This window comes from Muscardinus avellanarius, assembly GCF_963383645.1.
Source record: "Muscardinus avellanarius genome assembly, chromosome: 3".
Lineage (NCBI taxonomy): Eukaryota > Metazoa > Chordata > Mammalia > Rodentia > Gliridae > Muscardinus > Muscardinus avellanarius.
In genome coordinates, this window is record NC_137788.1 from 31551428 (window position 1) to 31565503 (window position 14076).

The window sequence follows — 14076 nt, forward strand, 5'->3', positions numbered from 1 at the left end:
AATAAGAGTTGATTTTCCAAGAGTCACGAGACTAGAACCAGTAAACTACAACTCCCAGAAGGCGCCTTAGAGGGCTTACTTGGTTGGATGACGTAGTTCCTGAAAAATCAGGCTTCTGATAGGCTGAACAGCGGAAATGGGCGGTTCTAAGACTGGAGGCTGGCCCTGTTTCCGGCATGGTTGGCCGACTCGGAGTCTGAAGCAGTGCGGACCTGGGGTTAACTCAGATCTTTTCCAGGACTGAGTAGGCATGGCGGCGGCATTTCGCAAGGCGGCTAAGTCCCGGCAGCGGGAGCACCGAGAGAGGAGCCAGGTAGGGCTGCACAGAACTCACCAACTCTTGCCGGAGGCACCGGGTGCTGCCCTCGTCCCAGGCCCCTCGCCGCCCCTGGGTGCCGGGCCCAGTTTGGGTCTAGGTGCTGGGCCCTGTTTGGGTCTAGGTGCTGTAGCCGCGCAAATGTTGCTAATGACCCGGCGTGGCCAGGGTGGAGCCTCGGGGGACTAGGATGGGGGCATTGTGGTTCTCTGTCTTGGAAGAGCGGTGCTGCACCCCATACTTTGATCATCAATCCTGCGCCCCCGTGTTTCAGTGTGTAGCTAAGAAATGATGTGTGTTAAGTGCCGAACCTTCCCTGAGGAAGTTGAGGTTCTCAGCTGGCATTGGAACCCACATCCTACGCTTAGCATGGCCTGCTGCGGTGAACGAAGAGATTGGTGTTACTGGTGTAGTGTCGCCATTAGGCATGGGCTTGGTGATCCACGAAAATCAGCCACACATATTTTGATTTATTCCTCAGCCCGTAATGTTGGTGTTTTCCGTCCCTTATTATACAGGTGGGGAAGCTGAGATCCCGAGTGACTTGATCGTATACAGACGCTGAATTCAGGCAGAATAAACGGCTGTGAGATTTCGGAGAAGGATATATCTGAGGATATTGGGTAGAAATAAACTTTCTGCATCAGATATTATGTGATTCCCAAAAACAGTCAAGAAAATAAATGGATTCCGCATATAAGCTTATTTTATTCAAGCTCCCCAATATGCCAAATCAATTTACTCACTTAACAGTTCTTGGTAATCACATAGTACCTGATGCAGAAAGGCCGTGGTCCAATTTCTTTTAACAGATGGAGAAGAAAGGGGAAAGGGTCTAGACTATATAAGATTGTACAACTGAGTGATGGACGAGAACTGATGCCTTTTAGCAACATTTTGTCTGCCTGCTTAATTACATTTATGAAACATCTTGTGTGTACCTACTATGGGTGCAGTAGTATACTGGGAACAATAATGTAATTTGACATCTCTTTGGGAGACTATGTGGGCCTATCTAAAATTAACTAGAAGCCGGGCGTGGTTGCGAACGCTTGTAATCCCAGCATTCAGGAGGCTGAGACCGGAGGATCGCGGTTCAGGACAACCTCAGCTACTTAGGCCCTCTGCAACTCAGTAAGACCCGGTTTCAAAATCAAGAATAAAAAACAGGGCAGGGGGTGTAGCTTGGAGGTCAAATGCCCCTGGGTTCCATCCCAAGACCCGCAAAAAAAAAAAAAAAAAAAAAAAAAAAATTAAAATAAAATAATTAACCAGAAGTAGCCATGGGTAGTGGCACACACCTGCAATCTCAGTACTCTGGTGAGTGATGCAGAGGATTGCATTTTTTTTTTTTTAATTTGGTGGTATTGAGAATCAAATTTGGGCATTCTAACTCCGAGCTACATCTCCAGACCTATTTTATTTTTATTTTGAGACTCTCACTAAGGAAAGTCTCACTGCTCGCTGAGATTGTCCTTGAACCTGCAATCCTCATGTCTCATCCTCCCAAAAACTAGGATTACAAGTGCACTACTCCTGGCTGGGGATTGAGGTTTTGAGTCCAGTGCAGTATCTTAGCAAAACCTTGTCTCGAAATTAAAAGTAAAAAAGGGCTGGGTGTATAGTTCAATGGTAGAACGCCCTGGGTTGAGTCCCCTGAACCACAACAAATAAATGTAAAATAAAATGGTAGAAGTGCCCAACAGAGTTCAGAATGCCTTACTCTTATTCTCAACAGCTGCATGGAAGTAGGATATATTTATATATATATATATATATATATATATATATATATTAGGTGGTACCAGGGATGGAACCCAGGGGTCTTCTACCTCCGGGCTACACTCCCAGACCTATTTTATATTTAATTTGGAAACAGGGTCTCTTAAGCCAGCTAAGGCTGGCTTCAAACCTGCGCGATCCTCCTGTCTCAGCCTCCCAAGCGCAGGCATTACAGGTGTGCGCCACCACGCCCGGCAGAAGTAGTTACTATTATTTTCTTCCATTTCCAGATGAAACAGGTGAGATAGGTTAAGTACTTTGTCCACAGATAAATAGCTATAGCTGGCAAGTTTCAAAGCCAAAAATTATATCAGGTGTTTTGGATCTACTAAAGATAAATAGAGGCCACTAAAAGATACTTTTATAAGAGATGGTACATAAAAAATGCCAAATGAGGAATGTAAGTGGGACAGAGAGTGGTGATGAGCGAGCATCATGGTGAAATTTGTTGGACTTAGGGGGAATTTTGCCTTTGAAGGCAAAGCTCCCTTTATGAGCTAGACACAGCTCTTCCTGCTTTGCAAGGAATATCTCATAGTCTTACAGCATCCCTATGAGATAGGTGTTATCCTCAGTTTACAAATATGGGATCTGTTGCTTAAATGTTGTGACATCTCTGCAGTCCCAGCTACTTAAGAGGTTGAGGCAGAAGGAGCCTATCTCAAAAATGAATGAATGAATGAATAAATAAGTAAATAGGACTGGGAATGTAGCTCAGTGGTAGAGCGCCACTAGGTTCAATCCCCAGCACCTCCTCTCCAGGGGGAAAAAGCCGATATCATAGTTGAAGTGGTTGATTTGGATTGTCAGAGAAGAGAGGGCATTTAAGGCTGGCCACGGTCCTTGCACATCCATACCTGAATAGGAATAGAAGGTCTTTGAGGGAGAGGAGAGAAGGCCGTGCTGGAAAGCTGGGCGAACACACTGACTCAAGCGTTCTCTATTGGGGTTCCTTGGAGGTTCTTCAGTGAGGCAGTGGGGGAGCTACTGAAAGGGGTTTTTCATGGAGGTGGTAAATGTTATACGAATTGTTTCAGGTGTGAAGTCAGGTCTCTGTAACACAGATGTACATTCAGGTGGAGATGACAGATACTAAGATTTCTGCATCAGCATGTTTTGTTTTTTTTTTTTCCTTTTCTCACTGGAGTTGGAACCCAGGGGCATTCTACCTCTGAGCTACAACCCCAGGCCTATTTTTAATTCTTTATTTTGAAACAGGGTCTCACTAAGTTGCAGAGGGCCTCACTAAGTAGCTGAGGCTGTTGCAAACCTGCAATCCTCCTGTCTCAGCCTCCCAAATGCTGAGATTACAAGCATGTACCACAATGCCTAGCTTGCTCTTTTTTTTTTTTTTTTTTAAACAGTACTGGGACTTGAACCCAGGGCTTTGTATATGCCAGGCAAGTTCTCTGCCACTGAGCCACATCCTTAGCTTCTTGTTCTTTTGACCCTTGAGCTTTCTTTTTCCACTATTCAAACTTCCTTTGCTATATTTAATGTGTGTGTGTGTGTGTGTGTGTGTGTGTGTGTGTGTGTGTGTGTTTACTGGGGATGGAACTCGGGGGCATTCTACCTCTGAATTCTACACCCCCAGCCCTATTTATTTTATTTTTTGTGGCACTGGGGGTGGAACCCAGGGACTTTCTACCTCTGAGCTACACCCCCCAGTCCTCTTTTTTATTGTTTATTTTGAAACAGGGTCTCGCTGAATTGCCATGGGCCTCACTAAGTAGTAGCTGAAGCTGTTGGTAAACCTGCAATCCTCCTGTCTCAGCTTCCCAAATGCTGGTATAGTAGCACATGCCATAATATTTGGGGGGCTGAGACTGGAGTATCACAGGTTAGAGGTCAATCTCAGCAACTAAGTGAGATAGACCTTCAGCAACTTAGTGAGACCCCTTTTCAAGGTAAAAAATAAAGTGGGCTGGGGACGTAGAATGTTCCTGGGTTCAAACCTCAGTGTTTCAAACAACACAAAACAACAACAACAAAAAAAACCTCACCCAAATTATTTTCCAAGTTTGAACAATAGACAAGTGCATTTCCTTAGAAGATGAGAGTATTCAGAGAAAGCAGGATGCAGTCTGGCGTGTGTGGACCAGCATAGGCCGAGGCCCCATCCAGAACAGGCCGTAGTTTTATCTTTGCTGTATACTGATTTTGCATTCATAGACATGTCATTCTCTAAACTTCATCCCCCTTCTGGAATATTGGTATAAGGATAGTGCTTGCTTTCCTTTTTGTGAATTGTTGCAGGGATTAAATGAGATTGTGTAATGAGCATAGTACATTGCTATGCAATATAGTAAGTGCTTAATAAGTTTGTCCTATTAAGATGACATAGATGAAAAGCATTTCACACATACCCTGACTTTTATTAATTGCCCCACAAATGGTAGCTTGCAGAAAGTAATACCAAGGTTCAGTTCTTATACCCTCTGCGCTGTCTAAGTCTGTGTCAGAGAAAGTACTTCTTGTGCCTGGTTTTCTCTCCTGCCTTCTACCAAAGGTAAGGTAAGATCACTAAACATAGCTGGGCGAGGTGGCACATGCCTGTAATCCCAGTACTTGGGAAACCAAGACGAGGATTGCAGGTTGGAGGCCAGGCTCAGCAACTTACTATAGTAAGACTCTGTTTCAAGACAAAAATTAAAGCTGGGCATGGTGACGCACGCTTGTGATTCCAATACCTGGGAGGCTGAGACAGGAAGATCTCAGCTTTGAGGACAGCCTCAGTTACTTAGTGAGGCCATCTGCAACTCAGTGAGACCATGTTTCAAAAGAAAGAATAAAAAGCAGGACTGGGGATGTAGCTCAGAGGTAGAATGCCCCTGGGTTCCATCCTCAATACAGGAAAAAAAAAAAAAAAAAAAAAAAGAAAGAAAATTTAAAAAGGGCTGGGGTGTGGCTTGAAGGTAGAATGTCCCTGGGTACACAAACAGTAACCGTTGGGCATGCTGGCACTAGCACTTCCAGGGGCCCAACTGAGTCCTCACAACCACCCGGTGGGGTGAGTGCTATTCTGATTTTTCTGTTAGGAAATGGCAGTTCAGAGATGTTAAGTGACTTGCTCAAGGTCACAGATTAAAAGGTAAAGCTTACATTTGAACTCAAGTCTCCAGACTCTAAACTTAGCTCCCTTTCCACAGTTGGATCCCTGTTACTATGTTTTCCCTTGGTAGTATTTTATAAGTCCTTGGATTAAGTGGGTAGTAATTTTAGTACAACAGGCAACTGCTTGCCTAGTGCCGAGTCATTGTTGCCCCTCTCTGTCCTTAATAGGCCAAGGAACCTACTATGGCAGTGCTTGTGACCTGCCTGGCGGCTGCTGGTCCCTCTCACCCCTGGGCATAGCCCAGCTGCAGGGAGGGTGAGGGAACAGGGTAGTGGGCTGGCTCCAAGGACAGGGATTTACTGAGCACTCCAGAGACTCTTGTTTAGTCTCTTGTGCCCAACAGATGTCATGTTGATTTGAGCATGTGTTTGCTGTGGAAACTAAGCGCTATATTTTTCTTTTGTCTTCCAGCCTGGCTTTCGAAAACATCTGGGACTGTTGGAGAAAAAGAAAGATTACAAACTTCGTGCAGAGTGAGTCCAGTCTTTCTGGTAGACATGCTGCCAAGAAAGCTTACAATATCTCCGTACTGCAGCTGAAGGGCCCAAGTGTCCCAGCAGGGAATAGTTTCCTGCCATTGATAAAATGGCCAACCCTCTGGCAGTCTATTAGATATTTTTCTAATGCTCTAAACTTCCCTCGTTGTTTAGGCAGAGCACAATTTATTTAGCTAGTTGCATTGTAAATCTTTTTTATTATGTTGCTCCCGATCATTTTCTCATAGTAGCTTTGCTTTGCCTCTGCCTTGGTGTTGGAACCCCAAGCTGAGTGTTTTTTCTCCTTTTTCCTGAAGTACAAGATACAATCTAAAATTTCATTTGTTGACTCTCACACATCACCGCGTGTGGTGTGGAATGAAGAAATGTGAAAGATGGATTCATGAGACTACATGTGGGTGATAATGGACTCTGGAAACATTTTATCAAACAATTACGCCCATTCTTCTTTTTCCTTAGCACTTCATTTGTAAAATACTTGTAATTATTTGTTAGCCATACATGTCAGTTGAGGTCCTTCTTATGCTCTTGGTGTGGATGGTGTTGATGGATTATTACAAGGATTTCTATAGGTCCCAGAATTTTGTGGCTAATAGTAATAACTGAATGTTGTGGCTTGGACAGGCAGTATTCTAGGCCGTTTACAATTTTATACTCACCGATTTTACCTTCTGGAGTAGGTTCCTGTGATCGTACGCATTTTACAGATGAACTTGGAATATAAAATAACTAGGAATATAAAATAGTTAACTTACCCCAGGTTACTTAGCCAGAAGTGATGGAGTTCAGATTTGAATCCACACAGTTTGGCTGTGGAGTCCACCATTCTAGTCATGAGACTTTGTGGAACTGTAATTTCTCAATCATATTCACTGTTTGGTGCTTACACCAGAAGCTGGTCTTAAGAGTTTTAACTTGTGCTTTGTTTTGATATAAATGGCACCAAGAGTTATGAGGCAGTTAATTTCAGGTATGATTAGGATAGGAGAGGATGCTAGACTGTGGACCCCGTAGAGACACGAGCCCAACTCGGTGACAGTGGTGTGTGGATCAGATCCAGTCCTTCTTTGGTTTTATAGAGTTTCATTTTATGTGAACTTTTAGATGCTTGTAAAGTTTCCTAATTGTGTATATGTTTTGGTTTTGTGCTTTTGCAATCAATCCCATTTAACCTGCTTTTTAGTGACTATCATAAAAAGCAAGACTTCCTCAGAGCTCTCCGGAAGAAAGCTCTTGAAAAGAATCCAGATGAATTCTACTATAAAATGACTCGAGTTAAGCTCCAGGTGGGTGCCTAATGGACCAGTGGGTGCGTTAAGCCCCAAGTGTTTTAAAATACGGATGAGGAGGAGATGGAGAGGAACAACCCTTGTCTTTAACTTAGCCCTTCTCCAGCTGGTGCAGGTGCACTTGGTCAGTGTCCAGGGGAAACCTGCAGCATGCATTCCTGCTTCTGTACCTGTTGTTTTACACCGGGAACTGCTGTAAGAGTAAATGACTGCAGGCGCTACATTGAACGCGCACCTCGGAGGCCTCCTGCCTTGGCTTACTGTTAGCGTGCAGCATTGGTTGTCTTTGTTCTAACCATGAACTATGCCAAATTTGGGTTTTAGGATGGAGTTCATATTATTAAGGAAACTAAGGAAGAAGTAACACCAGAACAGCTAAAGCTGATGAGAACTCAAGATATCAAATATATCGAAATGAAAAGAGTTGCAGAAGCTAAGGTAATAACTCTTTGTTCCAATATATTTTTGTTGGTTTAGAAAGGAAACACAGCTGGGACAGGCGGTGTGTACACCTTCTGTAATCCCAGTACTTGTAAGGCTGATGAAGAAGGATTGCATATTTGAGAATGGCCTCAGCAATTTAGTGAGACCCTGTTCCAAAGTAAGAAAGGGGGTGGGGAGTGCTGAGGGTATAGCTTAGAGGTAAAATGCTTCTGGGTTCAATCCTCAGTACCAAAAAATTTATTTATTTTTAACAATCCTGTGTTCAATTCCTAGTACCAAAAAGCAAAATAGGGAGGGAAAACAAACCCATAAAATTGTTAAGTGTGATAATGATGTAGAAGTATATCAGAATGGTGGAAAAGAGAGTTGAAGGTTGAGTATAAGACAGACATATGTTAAATTCTGGTTCTGCCACTCACTAGCCTTACGGCTGTGGATCAAATAACCTCCTTGAGGCTTTTTGTAAAGATTCAGTTTTGTGGAATGCTTAGCCCAATATCTGGCAGTGTAGCTGCTGCTTGATTTATTTTAGTGTTCCTTTTGTTAAAAGAATGAAACAGTTTTTATGCTGGCTGGCAATAATGATGTGAGATGGTCTAAGGTTTTAAAAATTGATTTCTGAGACTCTGAAGAACCCAGTTTAAAATGAGACCCTGTTCTGTATTCTAGAAAATCGAAAGACTAAAATCAGAGCTCCATCTGCTGGATTTCCAGGGGAAGAAACAGAATAAGCATGTGTTCTTTTTTGATACCAAAAAGGAAGGTATGGAATGCTTGAGGTCCCTGGGACAATCTAGCATATAACTCTGTGCTGTTTGGTTTTAGAGACAGGCAGTGCATTAAGGATTGTCTTGAATTTTAGTTGAACAGTTTGATGTTGCAACTCACCTGCAAACAGCCCCGGAATTAGTCGACAGAGTCTTTAATAGACCCAGGATAGAAACCTTGAAGAAGGAAAAAGTGAAAGGAGTTACTCATCAGACTCGACTTAAGGTAATTTCCTTCATTGTTATTCAGATGAGAGCTTGGGGAAATCTAGAGTCCTTTTCTTTTTCTGGGGGGAGGGGAGTGCACAGTGCTTATTGTGAAAAACTTAAGTTTCCTTAGAAGAGTAGAAGGAAAAACTGGGTGTGATGGTACACAACTGTAATCCCAGTACTTGGGAGGCTGGGAGCGCAGATTCGAGGACAGCCTTAACAAGTAGTGAGACTTTATAAGTCTAGTGAGACCCTGTTTCAAAATAAAAATAAAATAGGGTTGAGGGTATAGTTTGGAGGTAGAATGCCCCTGGGTTCAATACCCAGCAACACACACACACACACACACGCACGTGCGTTTGTGCGCGCAAAGTGAAAGGATGATTTGCTAATGGGGATGGAAGAGAAAGAGGGTTCCTTGGTTTCTAAGATTGAAATGGCATAGTGGATCCGGGCGTGTGTAATCCTAGTACTTGGGAGATTGAGACTGGAGGATCCAGGTTCATAGCCAGGCTTAGCTAAGGCCCTTTGCAACTTAGTGAAATCCTGTTTCAAAATAAAGAACAAAAAAAAAAAAATGGGGCTGGGGAATGTATCTTGAAGGTAGAATGCCCCTGGGTTTAATCTCCAGTACCACCAAGGAAAAAAAAAAAATAGAAGAAAGAAGAAGACATGACATAGTGTTCCGGAGCTTGGATTTTGGCTTTTAGACATAGGTTCGAGTCTCAGCTCTTACCCTGTTCTTGGCACTGGAGATTGAACCTATGGACATGTTACCTCTGAGCTCCACCCCCAGCCCTGTTTTGTATTCTTTATTTTGAAACAGGATCTCACTAAGTTGCAGAGGTCCTCACTATATAGCTGAGGCTGTCCGTAAACTGTGATCCTCCTGACTCAGCCTCCCAAGTCCTGGGATTACAAATGTGTGCCACCAGTCCCGGCTTGAGTGCCAACATTTGAAAAATTTATACCAAGGAAGGGATAGTATAAAGATTAAAGAGTATGGTATATAGTACTTTGATATTGAACCTTTAGCAGTGAATACATGTTAAAAAACCTTCCGTATTATGCATTTGTAGCCAGGATTTTGTATGGGCTTTTGCTTATGGTGCTTTCCGTCATTGTAACTGGGTTATCGAGACGATATGCTTTTCCTCAAAGCTTTCTGGAGTTGAACTCTCACTCTGACTGATTCATTTAAAAAATGCTGTCAATGTGTTTCAAGCAGACAGCTGTTCTGTTTTGATTTGAATCATTTACACCGCATCAGTTTTGCTTCCAATGTTTAATTTCACAGCAGTTTTCTCTAGCTCAGAGGCAGCTAAACTTGCTTTAGTAATATAAATACCCCTAATTAGTTTGACTATATTGGGTAATCCCATAAATTTGACAGTCTGTGCAATAAAGTGAAAACAAAAGCTGTCTGAAACCACTGCTGTGAGACTGTGCTAGAATCGGGGAACAGCTGAAGTCTGCGGCCCAGTAGTGCTCCCCTAAATGTTGATAACACTTCCAGCGGAGGAGCCGCTGACTAGTGTTCTCGTGACAGCCCTGTTTTGTCAATTAGTTGTGTTTTCAATTAGCTGTGTCACTGACACTTCTCAAGTCTTGTGGTAGTCCCTAGAGAAATTAGTGTTCCAAACTCTTGTGTAGAATAGCTTACCATCATAGCTCTTGAGAATTTAAGAAGGTTTGAGTCTTGTCATTTTTGTCTAGTAGTATTGTTTTGTTGAAAGCAAAATAAGTTTTTTAGTTTTTTGTTTTTTTTTAAGAGACTGCTGGGAGTTGGGCGTGGTGGTGCACGCTTATAATCCCAGCATTTTGGAGGCTGAGACAGGAGGATCGTGGTTCACAGACAGCCTCAGCTACTTAGGCCATTTGCAACTCAGTGAGACCCTGTCTCCAAATAAAGAATAAAAAATAGGGCTGGGGGTGTAGCATGGAGGTAGAATGCCCCTGAGTTTCATTGCCAGTACCACAAAAAAAAAAAAAAAAAAAAAAAAAAGAGAGAGAGACAGACTGACTGACTGCTGGGAAGTAGAGTGCCAGCCTGTAACTTGGAGAAAGTGAACAGCCCATGAATGGGCTTTCAGAGGTCTATGAACAAGCCCCCATCCCACACTGGAATTTTGTGCAAATAAGTAGACACTGGTTGTATTCTTAATTTAGATCTCTCAAATCTTAAATGTTCTGAAATTCAAAACTTTTTGAATGCTGATTTGATGCTACAAGTGGAAAATTTCATACCTGAATTCATGTGATGGGTCATAGTCAAAATACAGGCACATTGAAAACATTGTATAGAATTATCTTCAGGTTGAGCCGAGCGTGGTGGCGCACGCTTGTATCCCTGCGCTTGGGAGGCTGAGACAGGAGGATGGCACAGGTACAGAGCCAGCTTCAGCTACTGATTGAGGCTCTTAGCAACTTAGTGAGACCCTGTTTCCAAGTAAAATATAATAAAATAGGTCTGGGAGTATAGTTCGGAGGTAGAAAGCCTCTGGGTTCCATTCCCAGTATCACCAAAAAAAAAAAAACATCTTCAGGTTGTATGTAACGGGACATATGAAACACATTTTAATTTTTACACTTGGGTCCATTCCCTTATACACATACAGTTATTCGAAAACTCAAAAATTCAAAATCTAAAACACTTCTAGTCTCAGGCATTTTAGATAAGAGATAATCAACCTGTATGTTATCTTTAAGAATTTCACTGGTTGTGTGTATGTATGTATATGTTGTACTGGGGATTGAAATTAGGTTCATTCTACCTCTGAGCTATACCCCCAGCCCTTTTAAAAAATTTTCTTTGGAAACAGGGTCTCGCTAGGTTGCTGAAAGTCTCACTATGTTGCTGATGCTGTCCTCGAACCTGTGCTCTACCTGTCTCAGCCTGCTTCTCACTGGTCTTTAAGGAATCATTAGCAGTCAAAATTCTCAGGTCAGCCCCTGCTGAAAAAAATCTTGCTGCCCTTTCTTTTTGATGATACTGAGGATGGAAACCGGAGGCATTCTACTTCTGAGCTACATCCCCAGACCTATTTTATTCTTTTATTTGGAAACAGGGTCTAACTAAGTTGTTGAGCCTGGCTGCAAACTTGGTTCCTCCTGTCTCAGCCAAATACTGGAATTACAAGTGTGCACCACCACGCTCAGCCTGCTCTCTCAGCTTTAAGATTCTCAGGCACCAGCTCACTGTTTAGTGGCCTGTCACTCTCTGTTCACTTTGTGTAGGGTTTCTGGTACTTGCCCATTCTTTAGGAAACTGAAGTCTTCACACGAAGGTTGAACAGCTTAGTGTAGCTTTGGAAGAATCCCTAGAGTCCAGGAGATTGGGAACAGTCCCTGCTCTGCTTCAGGTGAATTATGTGTCCGTGGGTCAGTTATTTTTCTTCTCTGGGCCTCATTCTGCATTTGTAAAGTGACATATTTCAGTAAGATAGTCTCCAAGATTCTTTTCAGTTCTAGAATTTGATGTTCCTAAAGTTGACAAGTTTATAGTAATCACATTATATTGATTCTGGGGTAAGGAGGGAGTTGATGAAACAATTTATATATTTGGGCGTAAGAACCAGTTTCTTATTAATTTTTGCCTTAATTGTTTTATTGAAGTATATGTGTTTTTTCTATAGAGTATCGCTAAAGAAAGGCAAAAACAATATGACTGCCTGATGCAGCGGATTGAACGAGAGAAGAAATTGTTTGTTATTGCACAGAAAATTCAAACACGCAAAGATCTTATGGTGAGGAGAGTGCCTTAGGCCTTCTTTCTTTCTTTTTTTTCCTTCTAAAGGTCTTAACTGAGACTGGATTTCAGCTGTGTGTAAATCAACCCCCGTGAAAATGTCTGCTCCTCAGGGGCAGTGGTTTGAGCCAGTGTCTATTGCTCTGACAGTGTTGAAATGTTCCTTGATTAAGAAGGTAATAAGGGGGTTATTAGTCAGTGCCTTGGAACAGCAAAGGGTAGGCTTGGGTAGCATATGAACTTTATAGCTTATGAGCAGCTCCCGTAACATTTAAACAGGTTAACAAAACAGTGCATGTCACTCATTGGTGTTTAAAAATAGACAACATCGTGTAGTTAAATAGCAGAGCTAAGGAATATAAGACGCCTCTTTCATATTATTATCATTCCTCTAAATGTCAGATTCTTTAGCCTTGCAGATCACTTAGGTCAGCCTTTCTCAACTGGGGTTCCGCGAGAGAATTAAAATGATAATTTAAAATAAAGCCAGTATCGGAGCCCCTCCCTCCTGAGTTTTCCCAAGGACTGTGCATAGCTAGTACCAGTCTGGATACCCAGGAGAAAAGTTAACTCGGTGCATAAAGTAGGTGCTTAGGGCAGTAGGGGTCTTTCTCTTCTGAACTTTGAGAAGGGCTGCATTAGAGGCCTTTTCATAGGCAGCATTTTAACCTTTCTGTTTTAAAAACCCTCTCTTTGTGTTCACTGATCATACTTTATTCTTTTATAGGATAAGACTCAGAGGGTGAAGGTGAAGAAAGAAACAGTGAATTCTCCAGCTATTTACAAATTTCAGAGTCGTCGAAAACGTTGAAGTGTTATAGACCATCTTTATTTTTCTGCATCAAAAATAACTATTTTTGGGGGGGTTAATAACTTCACATTCCATTAGTCTGAATGGCATGGTTTTCTGTTTGTTGCAGTGATTTTTGTTGATAATGTGATGTCTTTCTGTGAACAACATTAAAGCCCCTACCCCTGTATAATTGGTTTTGGGTTGTGAGCTCAGTCTTATTTTTATATATAGCACTTAAAATTTTTTTCATTATGGAAATTATATAATCTCATTATAACAAAGTAGAAAATAGATGAATTCCTTCCTAATCTCAGTACTATTCAAGAACAAAAATATGTATCGCACAGTAGGAGCTAGAGCTCTGGGGGTGAACTACTGTGCACATTCTGGCTTATTTCCTCCATTTTATAAAGTTATGCATACATTTCTGTTTATATTTTTGTGTCTTGTGTGTGTGTGTGTGTGTGTGGCACTGGGGTGGAACCCAGGGACTTTTCTACCCCTGGGCTATACTCCCAGACCTATTTTATATTTTATTTAGAAACAGGGTCTCACTAAGTTGCTGAGAGCCTCATTAAGTAGCTGAGGCTGGCTTTGAACCTGTGCAATCCTCCTGTCTCAGCCTCCCAAGTGCTGGGATTACAAGTGTGCGCTACCACGCCCGGCTTATATTTTTGTATCTTTTAGTTGAAATTTTAGTAAACAATTTTATATCATAGTTTTAAAATTAATTCATCAGCTTTTCCATTTTATTACATTATTGTATTTTTCAAAAGTAATATATGCTCATAGTAATTGTTAAAATAACTGTTTTTAATCATTGTGTAATGTTTTATCCACTGAATGGACTGATTTATCCTCATTCCTTTTTCTTTTATTGATTATTCAGGTGGCTTCAAAAGTTATCCAAAAAATATTTTTCTCTTTTTTACATCTGTAGATAGAAACCCTTGGAACTGGGAACCCACAGGGTCACTAGTTTTTTACTGATGAAGCTCAAGTCAGAATAGAATAGAGCTGACTTTGTTCCTGTTCTGTTTATTCTTGGCCGGCTCATGATTTCAAAGCTATACCTGGCTCCCCTCTGAGAATACAGACCCTAGGGTGTGTGGGCA

The 14076-nt window shown here is 41.9% G+C and overlaps 1 protein-coding gene across 1 annotated transcript; it reads left to right on the forward strand.

The window, feature by feature from the left end:
* Window positions 1-250: 250 nt before the first annotated feature.
* On the forward strand, window positions 251-12979 carry UTP11 (UTP11 small subunit processome component; the record flags this gene model as incomplete). The annotated part of the gene is made up of 8 exons (XM_080691020.1): window positions 251-313; window positions 5625-5686; window positions 6894-6996; window positions 7324-7437; window positions 8113-8206; window positions 8306-8436; window positions 12056-12166; window positions 12896-12979. 8 exons carry the CDS (start codon window positions 251-253, stop codon window positions 12977-12979), a joined length of 762 nt encoding a protein of 253 aa, XP_080547146.1.
* Between the last annotated feature and the right edge of the window lie 1097 nt (window positions 12980-14076).